The sequence below is a fragment of the Neolamprologus brichardi genome, chromosome 6 (genome assembly GCF_056152115.1).
Source record: "Neolamprologus brichardi isolate AB-2024 chromosome 6, ASM5615211v1, whole genome shotgun sequence".
Classification (NCBI taxonomy): Eukaryota; Metazoa; Chordata; class Actinopteri; order Cichliformes; family Cichlidae; genus Neolamprologus; species Neolamprologus brichardi.
This window is the reverse complement of record NC_142109.1, coordinates 35367145-35382880: the sequence shown is the minus strand read 5'-3', so window position 1 is coordinate 35382880 and position 15736 is coordinate 35367145. Positions and strand designations below refer to the sequence as shown.

Here is a 15736-nt window from a genome sequence, read left to right as displayed (position 1 = left end):
GCCAGCCACCCTTCGGAGGAAGCTCATTTCCGCCGCTTGTATCCGCGATCTCGTCCTTTCGGTCACTACCCACAGCTCGTGGCCATAGGTGAGGGTAGGGACGTAGATCGACCGGTAAATTGAGAGCTTCGCTTTTACACTCAGCTCCCTCTTCACCACGACGGACCGGTGCAGCGTCTGCATTACTGCAGCTGCAGCCCCAATCCGTCTGTCGATCTCCGGCTCCCTTCTCCCATCACTCGCGAACAAGACCCCGAGATACTTGAACTCCTCCACTTGGGGCAGGACCTCATCCCCGACCCGGAGTGGGCACTCCACCCTTTTCCGGCTGAGAACCATGGCCTCAGATTTGGAGGTGCTGATCCTCATTCCCGCTGCTTCACACTCGGCTGCGAACCGCTCCAGTGCGAGCTGGAGGCCCTCACCCGATGAAGCCAACAGAACCACATCATCCGCAAAGATCAGAGATGAGATCCTGAGGCCACCAAAGCGAAAGCCCTCCGCCACTTGGCTGCGCCTAGAAATCCTGTCCATAAAAATTATGAACAGAACCGGTGACAAAGGGCAGCCCTGGCGGAGCCCATCACCCACCGGGAACGAGTCCGACTTATTGCCGGCAATGCGAACCAAGCTCTTGCAACGGTTGTATAGGGATCGAATGGCCCGTAGCAATGGGCCAGACACCCCATACTCCCGCAACACCTCCCACAGGACACCCCGAGGGACACGGTCGAATGCCTTCTCCAAGTCCACAAAACACATGTAGACTGGTTGGGCAAACTCCCATGCACCCTCAAGTATCCTCGAGAGGATGAAGAGCTGGTCCAGTGTTCCGCGACCAAGACGAAAACCGCATTGTTCCTCCTGCATCAGTTTTCCTTCCTCCTGTGTCATTATGTCTATTCGTCCCAGCTGTGTTCCCCAGTGTTTCCACTTCCCTCGTCATCCTCGTGTGTTTATAATATGTGGTCATTGCCGGGTTTGTCTGTTCTTATCACGTTCCAGGTCTCCATGTCTAGGTTCCTCGTGTCACCATCCACGTTCCCTGTGTCCAAGTTTAATGTCTAGGTTAGCTCCCAGTTCAGTTTATCTTAACTCTGACTTTGCCTTTTGCCCTTTGTTTTCTCTGTTTTGCCATTAGTCCGAATAAATCTGCACTTTTGTTAAGATCAGTCCCGCCTGCGTCGTGTGCATTTGGCTCCTCACTTAAAACACACAAGATCTGCTGCCTGCGATCCATCATTGGAAGAACCAACAGGTTTTTATCCTGCAACGTTAGAGTTGGGTAGTTGTACAAATCTATCCGCTATCTGCAAATCCATCATGTTTGGTTTTTGGGGCATTGTATTTTTAATTTACTAATCTAGCAGTCTGCCTCTTTGAAACTTTATTCATCCATCCAATGATCCACTTTGTTAACCACTTATCCAAGTAAGCGTCATGGGGATGCTGGAGCCTATCCCCGCAGGTGTAGGGCGAAACGTAGGGTACACCCTGGGCAGGCTCCTCATCCATCACAGATGAGAGCATATCTTTGGACTGTGGAAGGAAAGCAGAGCACCAGAAAGAGAGGCTACAAGAGGTTTGAGCCAGAATTCAGCTCGGTATCTTGCAAAGCACAACTGCTTATTATTCACTTGATCACTTGATAGCATGACTGAAGTCACCTGTCTAGCTAGTTTTGTAAAGTTTAACTCTTGGAATCCATCCAGTCAACAGTGACTTGTCTAGGCTTAGGCTTTCGCAACATGCTAAACGATTTCAGGGACTAAATGTTGGATTTCACGTGAACCGTCATTCATTTTGTAGGTACAGATTTTCTGTTAAACGTGTTTCGATGTAAGTAGTGCAAAGAGGTGAAAAATCTATGAAAAGGAGAGCACATTAACCAAACCCAAACCCAACCCTAACCCTAGACATACTGCCAGAGACATGGTGGAAGTTAAAACAACAAGAGTCCCTGTTGCATGGCTTTGTCTTGCAGCAAGTGACCACCAGTTGCTGGATTCTAGTAGGGAGCTGGGAAATTGGAAAACACATTAGACTCGAGAAGACATCCAACTTTTCATTCAAAGCACATGTGACAGAAATAGTTGTGCAGCAACTACAGAGAGTCAACAGAAAGTTCAACCTCAGCTTAGTCACCTCCACACAGCTTCCCTATCCAATAAAGGGTTTGTTGATTTTATTTTATGGTGTCAGCACCGACTGAAATGAAACATGGAAAATGACATATGTCGTGTCCAAATTCATGGGCTGCATCCTTCTGAGGCCGCATTTGTAGACTGATTACGTCACAGCGACGCGCCGAAGGTTGTCCAAATTCGTAGACTCCTCCGAATGCAGCCGACAAATGCGTCCTCCTTTTCCCCGAATTTGAAGGATGGGTCGGGTGTGTCCTTCGTGGCCTACCATATCCCAGAATTCATAGTGCGGCCCAGCCAAACTCCAGTTTCCAACAATGGCGGCCGCTACTAAGTTTTAAAATTACTCTTACTAATCTTTCTGGGTCACAAAATAAACTTTTAACATATTTTCAGGCGAGAAAGTAGCTGTGTAAACATCAAATATCTGCTCGGTTTATCAAGATATCGCATATTTGTTAAAGTGCTCCGACGTTTTCGGAGACGTCTGCTACCCACCAGCTCGATAGCTAGCCGGGAGCTCGAGGGTTACTGATGCGGCCGAGAACGGCACAACTCCCGGTACATCATTTTCAGATCATCATAAACGTAATATATAAGTTACTTAGACAACCTAAAATGTTATTGTTGGGCTTTTTCAGTGTTTTGTTTGTTCGTGAGTAAATCGGTTTGGCTGAGATTAAAGTTATTAGATTAGATAAAATAAAACTTTATTAATCCCCCGGGTGGGTTCTTCCGGATTTTTTACACAGCTGGATAAACGTCAAACAGAAAACCGATTAAACAGAAGTGTGAGATGGTCGAGAATTTACGCCAGTGTCCTGTTATATTTTAGATAGCAAGGAGCAGACGGCCAAGTTTATTAAACTCCACCGAGACAACGGTGACGCTAATCAGAAGGCTAGACCGTCCAATTTCCCCAGCCGTTTACTTCCGGCCTACCCGACCTTCTGAGGACCCGGCCCACGTAGACCGCGAAGGCCGGGTCCTCAGGAGGATGCAGCCCATGAATTTGGACACGACCATATTGTGCAATAAATTGTTCTGCTCGGTTAGTCTTTACATGGGATTCGTTAACAGTGACTAACACTTGAAATGTTCCCAATCTAAAAACGAAATCCACAGTATATAATTTCCAGCGTTACGCTGTTACTAAAAACCCTTTCTTTTAAATCAGAACGAAAAGCCATATTTTTTCATGTTCTGGTCAGGAACAAAACACAATCCAAGGTTATGAGACTAAGTGGATAAATATTCCATCTCTAGCTAAATTGAGTGGCTGCGTGTCTTTGCACTGACCCCTCCTCACCATTCATACCACAGCATATTTATCACAATCAATCTGTCAATTAGCTTCTGAGGCACCCAGCCGTGACAGGCACTTACTGTAAAAATGAGTACAAATTGATAAGAAAACAGTGCATGATGGTCTTATGAAAACTAATGGTGTGTCTGCCAGCTGAGAGGCATTCGAGAACTTATTCCACCAGCGTCGCCTTTAGCTCCCCACCCTCGAGTCCCACCAAAAAAAGCTGCATTTCTCTTTTCTCTCTCTCCAGCTGTGCCCTATCACTCTCCTGTAAGGCTGACTCCACAGCCAGCTGTCAGTCTGTCATTTATGGCAGGTATCATGAAACATTGATGTAACGGCTGTGGTAACACGTCCCAAAGTCCTAAATCTCTGCTGCAATAAGGGAGCAGTGCTGCGTCATACCATATGCACGCACTTCTGCTCTGGGCTGTTCTAATAATAAATTTGAAAGAACACAGAAGGAATCTTCATAAATCTGATTTCCGAGGGCACGCTAAATCATCCCCACGCCTCTCTCCACTTTCTAATGCAGTTAAAACTTTATAAAAAAATGAAGCTTCTCGTTTTCTCAGGCATTTTTTGATCATTTTGATCATTCTTCATGCTCTTCAAATGGGCAGTCACGTTGTCGCTGAAGCATTGATCTCCTGTGATCGTAATCAGACAGCCAGTTTTGATGTTGGCTACACCTTGACAGAAACCTTTTTTTTTTATTCATGAAAAGGAAAACACACAGTCAGGAATCCTGAATAGAGCGGAGCTGTAGATGGAAGCGGCACAGGCTCGGGTCACGACGCGAGAGAGCACGCATTTACAGACACCAGCAATTTGCTGTTCTACTCACGTCATGATGAGAGTCTCCTCCCCCGGCTCTCCGAGCACCCCGTCCACAAACAAGGGCGTGTTGGTGAAGCTGTATTTGTTCCACTGCCGTCCTTCGTCGAAGCTCAACCTGGGAACACAAACAGCTGCTTCACGAGGGGCCGCTGCTAATCCCTCAACTGTGTGCGCACACTAATGACCCTGAGAGTTGTCTAACGACTTTATTTTATATTCCGCGCAGGGCTGAAGGTTCTCCGCTCGGAGAGAACGCCGATCATTACAGTCTCAAACCCAGAAAGCCGAATGACAATCATCCGAGGTTTTCTAAACAGTCGTACCGTCCCTTCGCTCCAAGACAAACTCGTTTGCCTTTACTTGACTAACTTAGGACTTGCAGTTCCCTCAGAGAAAATGAGTCATGCTGTGACAAATGGCGTCTCTGTCATAATGACTCACCACAGGTGTCGGATGGGAAGCGGAGTGTGTCTTATTGCCACCAAGGCCCCTCCTTGGTCAAGATACAGCACTGCGTACTCCTCGTCAAAAATCTGCTGGGACAAAAACGCTTGAAGTACTCTTACTTGTCTACACATTTGCACACACACACACTGTCATTTTTCACAACAGACACACACACACATGCAAATCATGGCCCTGCTTTGCTACATTACCTTCCAAATAATTATTTTTCATTGCTGTCTTTAATTAGAAACAAGCCCCATAAACTGAAGTGAATCGAGTGATGTAGAGGCCGTCTAATGTGCGGTTTATGCAGCCAATGAATTCAGCCGGTCTATAGAATTAATATGATTGGTGACCTTAAAAAAAAGCTGGCTGCTGTCTGAGGACTTATATTCTAAACTTGAGGATAGGCGACGAGCGAGGAGGAGGATGTTTTCAGCGAGAGGACGGGAGGTCAGTCGGTTCATCGTGCTCCATATGGCGAGCGGCTGTTTGTTCGAGATTTAACGGCGCACATCGTTGGAAAAATTAATTATCAGACATGAGGCTGTAATATTAATGAATATAACATATTTGCTGCACTGCGCGATTGTGTAATTGCAGGAAGTTGAGCTTCGCCAACAGCAGTGACTTGGCAAACTTTGTGACTCTTAAATTAAAATTGGTTTGTGCTTGGAAACAAGAACAACTGATCTGATTAGAACGTCGCGGCGCCCGAATAGAAGCCGTGGGGTTTGTTTCTGAACAATGATGTTGATTTTTTAATTGGTGTTATTTATATGTGGATGAAAATTTAAGGGGTTTTTCGGGCTCTTACCTTTTCTGATGAGGTATTTGATTATTTGTTTGACAAACTTTTAAAGTCAATTTCAAGATTTTGACATTTTTAAAGGACTTTTTACTGTTTTGTTTCATTTCTTCATAATCTGCATCCTTGTCTTGATGTTCTTGGGTTCAGTATGGGTATAAAATATGAGCTCAGGAGTCAATTCATGCTTAGTCAAAGGAGCTTGCAAAGAAAAGCGTCTGGACTTCTTTAAGTTACTTGAAGACGTTTCACCTCTCATCCGAGAAGCTTCTTGACCCAGGATGTGAGTGACATTTTGGACAGAGAGGACAGATGGTTTGAAAGAGGAGTGAAAGAAGCATCTATGTTCACTGTGAGCGACCATCTTTGAACAGAGGCGGTGGTTTACGACACCAACTCTCTGCCATCTATAATCCAGTTTTGAGATCCTTCCCAGACGCCTTAACACCCACTCACATCCTGGGCCATCTGACCTCAGGAATTCGCATGATAAGGTGGGGCCACGTCACAAAGAGCTCACCCGAAACTCTGGCTGATTGGGACCCACACCCAGTTTCACACCTTGGCTCAGGCGATTAGAGGATCATCAGGGGGTCCTTTTGTCCCTCTGTGGGGGGAAACTCCCACTAGGTTTAAATCTGGGACTCTCCACCATTTGACCTTAGAACTGAAGAAGCTTCTCGGATGAAGGTGAAACGTCTTCAAGCAACTTAAACAAGTCCAGACACTTTTCTTTGCAAGCTCCTTTGACTACGATGACCTGGATGACTGAGAACCTTCACAGACATTCATGCTTAGTGTTGGATAAATGTTTGGCCTTGGTGGATGAATGCAGTCGTTTCTTATTTTTATTTTACTAATGGTGCTTATAGAGTTACTCTAACTTTGCACTCTCCACCTCCAATGTTAGGTTTTGTTTTATGGAAAACTTAATCACCTCATACTCATCACTGCACATTGGTTTGTTTACATGTGTGAGGCTTTTTTAAATGAAACTCAGAAGCTAAATGGGATGGCGGATAACCACATGGATGATTATGATCAGGGCTGCAGGTCATTTCAGACCGACAGCCAGCCATGTTTACTGGAACTGGAGTCCACAGACAAGCGAAACCAAACAGAAGAAGACAGGCAGATGTTCTAATGCGATACACAACGTTCAATGCTCAGGTCCCAACTGCTCACTTGAAGCCAAGCTTGAAATCCATGTTGGTGAATGAAAGTCAGCTCTGGAAATACTTTCATATACACTGTGAGCCGCCTTCCTACACATTGTTTTCACCTTCCCAGAAATCACCCAAGAGAAAAATACAAAGACCAAACAGTCAGTTCTCCAGTGGGTTGGTGAGCCACACAGACACACAGTGTATGGTAAGTGGATCAGCCTGCAACTGTCCTCTATATTTCTGTATTTATCCACCGACATAAAACCACCTCTGGGGGGTAAATAAAGCCAATGCACAAGTACCCAACACTCAAGTCACTGAACTGGGCCTCTCCACTGTGTTTGTGTTCTTGACAAATAACATGGCGCAGTGCATCCAAGAAGTGAACATTGGAATATTCTTTTTGTTGTTACCTGATACTGATTATCAGATATTTGTGTCTCTGAGATTCCAAAACTAGTGAAGGACACGTTGGCTCGACTTTCATACATCTTTTATATAAAAGTATATGCTAACAGAAAAACTTTAAAATAATTTTAATGAATTTATGAATATTTTTATGAACTCCTTTACCTAAATTTTCAGAGGGATGGTTATCCACTAGTCTGCAATGACGGAATAACAACATTAAAAGTTTGAATATTCCATACAACCAAACTATCTCTAAACTTTATATAAATGTTGTTAAACTGAAACACGGAGCTAAAGCGTGAGAGGACTCGTTCTGTTTAACAGTCTGGTCACTCGTGATCAGCTGGAAAAGAAAGTAATGTTCTCAGTCAGTAAAGCTACGTTCACACTGCAGGCGAAAGCGCATCAAATCCGATTTTTTTTGACCCTATGCGACCCATATCCGATCATGGTATGACAGTGTGAACGGCCCAAATCCAATAATTTCAAATCCGATCTGGGTCACTTTCGTATGTGGTACTGAATCCGATACATATCTGATGTTTTAGAAAGCTGCTGTTTGAACGGTCAAGTCGCATTAAATCCGTCTTTTACGTCACCGACACAAGACAGACGCCAATTATCAGCCGGAGAAGACATCGCGAACGCTTCCTGGCCATCCAGCAATAAGGATCATTATTAGGTTATTTACATTATTATGTAAATAACAAAATAACTTAAAGCAAAAATTGGGAAACGTAAAGTCCGAAGTCTTTATATTAAGGGCCATCAGTCAAACAATACTGTTGGTCTGGGTCTAAACAGAGCGCGTTGTGTGTGATGTCTTCTTTTGTGCATGCGGCCGCTTTGAGCGTTCACACTAGAGCGCGTTTGCTGTCGCATTTTATTTGTAGTGTGAACGAGCAGACAAAACAATCGGATTTGATCAAAAAATCGGAATTGAGCATTAAGACCTGCAGTGTGAACGTAGCCTTAGAGCTTAGATACTTTTTCCTCAAATGTGACACATATGCAGAATTCGTTTACCAGCGAGACATCACAACAGTCCAAAAACAAAGTTGCCTCACCTGTCTCCACGTGTTTCCTGCGTCCGAGGTGATGAACACACTGACATTGCTGGTGGTCAGTTCTGCCCCAATGGAGCCTGGACGTGAGGCCAGTTCGCAGAAAGGATAGAAAACAAACTTGATCAAGTGCTTCGAGGTGGAGAAACAGTTTGATGCACAAAAGGGAAATTAATTTCTGACAAAATACAACTTTTACACATTTTGTTCAGGCGAGGTGGTTCTACAGCAGGAGGCACCAGCTTGCAGCTGCAGACAGTTGCTGTAATTACAGTCCTCTGAAAGATCTATTGTGCAGTGCAACATTTGCCCATACCCCTAAATTAACCAATAAATCCAGATTACTGTATCCCTCATTCAGCAGTTCTGACCACATTAAGACAAGCTTCCCTAATTCTGTGCAGACGGCTGTAATTGCTTTAATTTAGCCCGTAATTGGCGCCAGGTGGTGGTTTTTCCAGTTGTTCCCGACTCTGAATGCCTCTTGATAAACAATAGGCTTCACACTCATCATAACATACGAGCTACACGAGTGCCGGATGTTTAGATTTCTGCTGAGCTCCAGTTGATGTTGTCACCATGCTGGTGTGATGTACACGTGTGCTGTGGATACAGTGCATCTGTATCATGCGCTAACAGTGTAATATAATTCACAGAACTATAATTGTATACGTGCTAATGTTTAGCATCTCCTCTAGCCTCGTGTCGTCTTGTGCTTCATGACTCTTTCTTCTTTTAGTGATTGATAGTGATTTCCTCGAGTCTTCCACCTTGACAGTGGTTCAGGGTTGGGTTTAATTAAAAACACAAGATTAGGGAGAACTCAGATGTCTGAAAGACGTCGTTGGTAACCAATTAATATTCTAAAATACACGTTTGCTTTTATCACTGTTCTGCTTCCTGTCTTTGACAGTTATAAAGTCTCCAGTTTGGGGGCTCGGGGTCCCATATGGCACTACGGGCGGTCGAAATAACAGATTTACTTTCATTTTGACTTCAAATATAAGCAACAAATGCTGTAATGAACAATTTAGAGTTGAGATGAAATCTTGGGATGCTATTATTATAAAGGTCTCATTTTCTCTACCCAACAGTTCTGTTTTAATGTGTCACAAAGTGCACTGTAACCCAGACATAGACAATAAAGATCTACTAGATCTCTTAGCCCTCACATTGCACAACTTATAAGCATAGAGTCTTGCGAAAGTACTGTAGTCTACTGCCTACAAATTCCACAGGACTCCAAACAACAGTGACCATGTGACCATGTGGATTATAGTCCAGTTTCCTGCTACCGACCAATAAATGAACTTGTAATAGCAGTTAAATCTCAGCTAAATAAAGGCCCACTAAATGTTGATCCCTTAAACAGTGAGCTCAGTGTTTGTTCTCACTACTATAAAGGCTATTTTGCTATAATATTGTCTGCCCTTGGAGTTTCCTACCAGGAGGGCAAAGACGGAAAATCTGACCTAAACCTATAGTAGTGGCTTTCCCCTGCTCCCCTCCCGTATGAGCTCTTCACCCTCTTTATGGTTGAGTCAGGGCCTCCTACAGAGGAAGCTGTCCTGTTGATACTATCCTCAATCAGTCATGACCCACAGCTTGTGGTCAAACATGAGGATAGGAGCTGACCAATAAATCGACAGCTTTGCCTTCATGCTTTTAACCACAGAGACTGGACCAGTGATTGATCGCATCAGTACTAATCCATCCGTCAACCTCCCGCTCCTCTCTGATGAACAAGACCACAAAATGTTTAAAAGCCCATCCCATGTCACACTGTGAATGGGCTAATGTTCATAACATAACATTAATCACAAGTGTATGAATAGATCATTTTAGCTTTTAATGTGTCTTTCAGCTCATGGACTTGATGACCCTACCTTAAAGCTAACCTTTCCTTATAACTCTAACACAATGCCACGATGCATCCATATCATCTGCCACCTTTTTACTATGGCAGAAGAAATATATGACTGAGATAATCATTCAGAACCAGGACTTGGAATAAGTTTTACTGTTTTAGGACTATTTCCAAACATTTTAATTCCCAAAATAACTTCCAAATGATGGTCTGGGACAGAAAAGAAGAAATAAGTAATCATTCTCATTCATTTCCATCATTCTGTAGCTGAAATAATGACATAGACTGAAATAAATAAGTTAATTGTTTTACTCCCAAATCAGTGAAACCGACTTATCCCACAGTGGTTCATAAAGGTCATGGCATTCATGCTGGTAGGGTAAACTTGGCCTTCTCCAGACACCCGAGGCCGGTGCCTGCATGTTATTGACAGAGCCGGTCCACACGGGAGTAAATATCACAGGTGTGAATCCACCTGCGGGCTGCTGATCTCACATTACCTTGTTTTCTTCTTCACAGTGAATAAATTAGAGTCCTTGCCTATTTTTCACGTGTTCTCGGGAACAATGCTGCTCTGAGGGCTTTTTCTGTTGTCAAGTTATCTGTTTGCGTTTTAAGGTGAGCTGATGCCAGCATGTCACATGCTTGCTGGAGTCATGTGCCGATGCTAAATGCAACAAACACTACAGTGCAACTGCATAGAAGAACAAGTCATGGAAAATGCACAGAAATGATTAATAACTAAGAGAAACAGACAGATATCTTAAAGTTAACACAGAAGAAAGAAGAAAAACAGCATTTCTTAATCACTAATGTCTTTGCAGTTTTGAGGCTCTTTCATGTTACCTTTGCTGTATACTAAAATCTAAGCAAACCATACAATACCTTACTTTATTAACTGAATAATGCACATATTGTTCGACTTTCCTTCTACAACCCTGGCAAATCAACAACAGTGAGCACTGGTTAGATGTTTTAACCTTTCAGTCAAGTCCTTCTTTCATTAAGTAATTTAATGACAGATAAAAACATGAGCTTTGTCTTAAAGAAAACTCCTCAGAAGTCCAAGAAGACACGGAGAACGTAGACGGCGTGCTGCTCGAAACATATTCCCTCTCACCCACCTGATGCGACAATGATCCCCGGCGCCGAGTCCCTGCTGGCTATGTTTCCAGATGTGTAGGGATTTGCAGACACGTGAAGATGGAGATGTAATGAACAGTACGGCTACAGAGGGGGAAAAAGAGAAATCAAAAACTCAGTTATTAAAAAAACCTCCAAAAGATGCTTCTGCGCAAAACTGCTATTGCCTCAACGTGGATCAGCAACCCTCCCAAGTCTTCGGTTTTATCACAAACACCATTTCCCCATTGACTGGCCTCACCATTAATTTTGATTGGGTTAACCTTTACAGACACAATTCTCATTACGACCCAGCAAAATGCCACTGGTGCAGGCCATGTTGTGACGGGCTGTTTAGAGGTTTATTAAAACTCTGACATTTCCTGACAAATGACTGTATAATATGGGTGGAAGGCGAGGCATGCCACTGAATCGCTAATTGGTTTATCAAAAAAGGTGATTATTTCTGTACATACAGTCGTTTCAAGAGGACATATGCGAAGGTGTGCTACAGTGACACCAACTGTCAAACTGTTGTCATCTAGCGACATGTATTAGTAGAAGGTGATTAAAGTGAGCCGTGCTCATCCGAAACTTGTACTGATGAAAAGCGTCTAACCCTCGTTCTTTGACACGATAACAGATGGCTGTAGCTCCTCCTCGACATGACGCACCTATGGCATCTAAACGAAGCATTTGTTAAACCTCACAATTAGCATTTTAACGGCTGCCACGTTGGTTTAGAGCCAGAAACCATCAGATCTGGTCCAAGGGTTGAGTTATCTGCTAGTCTATCAGTCTGATTACCATGTTGCACTGACCGGCTGCAATGGAGGGGCACAGATACCTGCTGGAAATGAGTGTAGACTAATAAAAAACGAGAATTTCACTAACTGAACTAAAGCACAATTTGGTGTGTACCACACAGTAGGTCATACTTTTCTCAGGTCACTTGATTTTAATAATCTTCTAAAAGCAATCAAACATGGTGCAGTGGTGATCAGCTCCAGTTATCAGTGATGAGCCCTGGAGGTTACCACTTGGTTGCTTCTTAATTAACACAATGTTGTTAAAATAACAATGTGAGCAAACTTGTGCACAGTCTTGTGCTTTTCGAATATCCCTCTCCTTAAGTGATCACCCCCATTGTTGTCTGCAAGGCACATCTTTTGGCATTTCTTAGCACCTATCGTCTGACGTCATTAGCCGTTTCCGGGTCCCAAAATCAAACGAACACTGCGGTATCACTGAGAGTTACAAACTGTCTTCCATCTTTAATAAAATGATCAGCGCTACTGCTCTACCAGGTGTAACAATAAAGTTTAACATCCAGGCATCCATGAAAACAGGATTTATGAAGTTTAACAAAGTTTGAAGTTAGCTAGCTAGGTATGTAATCTTTAGATGGAAACATGTTCTGACTGAGGGATTTCTGAAAAATTCAAACGTACAGCTCTGCTATCACTTCCGACATAAACGAAGACAGAAAACTAAACAGCAGTGACGTTTGTAGGGTTACTGAAGTTGGGCTAGCTGCTATATAATGATGTGCTACGTGGTGGCTAGCTACACAGCTTTAGTTAGCATGACATAAACACATAAACACAGTGAAGCTGGATGAAAGCTAATTTTTTCCACTTGACAAAAGTTAACGTGAGGGTTCCCGATGGTTAGGGACAAATGCAATCACATGGCAGGATGCTGTAAACGGACCAAACTTCAGTCAGAGAACAACTGAGATAATCCATCCACAATACGAGGTTAGTCATTAATATACTGCAACAACATGGTAATAGAGCAGCTGCAGAGAATTCAGCATTAATGAATCAATGGTACGGAAGTGGAAGTTAGGCTAGCTGGTAAATAATGATGTGCTATGTGGTCGCTAGCGACACAGCCATGTTAGCATAACAAACAGTGAAGCTGCAGGATGAACGCTAACTTTTTCCACTCAGTAAAAGTTAACGTGAGGGTTCCTGATGGTTAGGGACAAATGCAATCGCATGGGAGGATGCTGTAAAGGGACCAAACTTCAGTCAGGAGAACGACTGAGATAATCCATCCACAATACGAGGTTAGTCATTAATATACTGCTGCAAGGGCTGGGCTGTAGTTACATCGTAAGGGTTTAAAAACTGAGATTTTCTTTAGGTTCTTGTTCAGATTAAATAGAACAACTGGATACATAATCTTACGGAGCCCCGCAGGGGACATGGGAGAAAAAAAAATTAAGACGGACTTTTGCGAGATCTCGCAAAACTAACTCGGGATCTCGCAAAACAAACTCGGGATCTCGCAAAAATTTTGCGAGATCTCGCAAAACAAACTCGGGATCTCGCAAAACTTTTGCGAGATCTCGCAAAACAAACTCGGGATCTCGCAAAACTTTTGCGAGATCTCGCAAAAGTTTTAGCCGCATTCTTCCCATTAGCATTAGGTCGAGACCTCCCGTTAGCTTCGAGCTAACGGGAGGTCGAGACCTACTACAGCCGGGAGGAACACCGCTTTCCCGGCACATTGTGCCTCGACCTCCCGGTCGGCTTCGAGCCAGCGTCCGAAGAATGCGGCTAAAACGTTTGCGAGATCCCGAGTTTGTTTTGCGAGATCTCGCAAAAGTCCGTCTTAATTTTTTTTTCTCCCATGTCCCCTGCGGGGCTCCGTACAATCTGTACTCCATCCACTGACTGACTGCATCTTTGGCCTCTGTATAAATGTCTTGCTTTGCTATGATTCTTGCAGAAGTGGTTCTACCATCCAAGGTTGCTGGAGTATTGACATAACTCTACAAATGCTCAGGACTTTTGTGCTTTCTTTACCTAGCTGTTGTCTTTGAGTCACTGGTTTTGCAACATTTCATTTAACAGAGAAACACACAAAGAGGTAAGGCATTGAAAAGAAAAATGGGCTACAAGAAATAAGCGGTTTCCATTTTCAAGGGTAGGTTGTTTACTTGTAATTCTGAACTTTACTAGTGAGTGAAAACTCCACTAGAGTATGAGAAGCCTCCAACTTTCTAGAGGCTCTCAGGAAGGAAGGCAGATAAAATACAGAAAAGCCTTTCTGTCTGACAAGTCTTTCTTTAAATGGGAGGTCAGCTTATTGGACTGAATCAAAATGGCTGACCTTTCAGCTGAGCAGCCTCAGAGCACTCAGCTTTGACGGGCGCTGCTCTTTCCGAGCTCGGGCTCTCGTTGCTGCTGGGATCAGTCAACCCCTGTCAAGGCCTCTCTTTGATGGAAGCGCACACATATAAAAACATGTATGAACGCATCTCGCTGGCAGATGCAAAGAAACTCACCAGCACACAGTGAATGCTGTTGCCTCTCAGGTCTTTGCTCGGCGCCTGCAGTAACCTCCAGTCTCTGCCTCTGTTGTAGGTGATGTACGTCTTCACTTGGTTGTCCGTCCTTTTGTTGGCGAGGAACATTCCTTTTATTCCCGCTACCTGGAGAATCAGAACGGTTCACGGCTTTATGTGAAACTCGGACTTTATTTGACCGATAAATATGATTACTTTCCTATTTTCAAGTCACGTTGAAAACAATCGCAACGCGTTGGAAAAGCAAATCAGAGACGTCAAGGAAACGCAGCCTACTTTTGCATTCCCAACAAAAACCAACCACAGCCACAAACCCTGAGTGGGAAATGATCGACTGTCTGGAGACTTGTGAATAATCGATGTGCGTCTTAAATGAATCTGACTCCCGGTTGGAGACCTGCAGGACGACTCAGGGATACTGAATTGAGTCTGTGACAGTGGCATCAGGCAATGAAACTCCACTTTAGTAATTGACAGATACTTCAATCTCGCTTGGAGGAGAGATTTAGCACATCGTACGTTTCGGGTGGCGACCCCAATCAAGACAGTAGATTCGATTCTATTGCTCGGGCCACAGCAGACATGAGCGGCATCACTAAGGGCTTAATTATTAGATTCACAGATATAGTTCTATTCTACGTTAGACTTAAAAGCATCGTGAGTTCCACAGAGCCTCAACACCAGCTCATAGCGCACCATCTGTTTTTTGGATTTGGTGTGTTGTGCAAAGTGATCTGCAGTTATTAATCAAAGGAAGAAATAATCTCAGGCTCCTAAAAATCTATATCGCTGGCACAATGCCCTTTTGCCTTTGTTGATGTCAGCACTTTGAAGCTGTTTCATATTCACACAATGTGCTCTGAAGATTGTAGGCCTACAGCAGCGGCGTTCCTTTGCAAAATGACAAAGCAAGTACATTTCATCACGTCTGCCTGCTAGCTCCAAAGTATTGATCAGCGTTCGTAATAAACCTGCAGGCCGCGTGCTCATCGAGCAGGCCTGCTGTTTAAAAACAGAGAATTGTCTAAAATGAATACGGCAGGCTCCAAAACTAAAGCTGAGGTTTCTGCATTTGTGCGACGTTCCTGCTTCAGACACAGTTTATTTTCCTGTGGATACAGCATCAGTGGTCCTCACATACAAGGTCTTAAATAACCAGGCCCCATCTTATCTTAATGACCTTCTAGTACCATATCACCCTATTAGAGCACTTCGCTCTCGCTCTGCAGGCCTACTTGT

At 43.7% G+C, this 15736-nt stretch overlaps 1 protein-coding gene across 6 annotated transcripts in view; it reads right to left on the bottom strand.

Moving 5' to 3' along the window:
- The window catches only part of sorcs1 (sortilin-related VPS10 domain containing receptor 1), a 219248-nt gene that overhangs the window by 37310 nt on the left and 166202 nt on the right, over positions 1-15736 (bottom strand). For all 6 annotated transcript variants that reach the window (XM_087842206.1, XM_087842204.1, XM_087842205.1 and 3 more), the window contains exons 10-14: positions 14477-14623; positions 11181-11283; positions 8193-8269; positions 4735-4826; positions 4301-4408 (exon numbers count right to left, since the gene is read on the bottom strand). In XM_087842206.1, coding sequence (XP_087698332.1) covers positions 4301-4408; positions 4735-4826; positions 8193-8269; positions 11181-11283; positions 14477-14623 — 527 coding nt within the window. The remainder of the gene's footprint in view (positions 1-4300; positions 4409-4734; positions 4827-8192; positions 8270-11180; positions 11284-14476; positions 14624-15736) is intronic.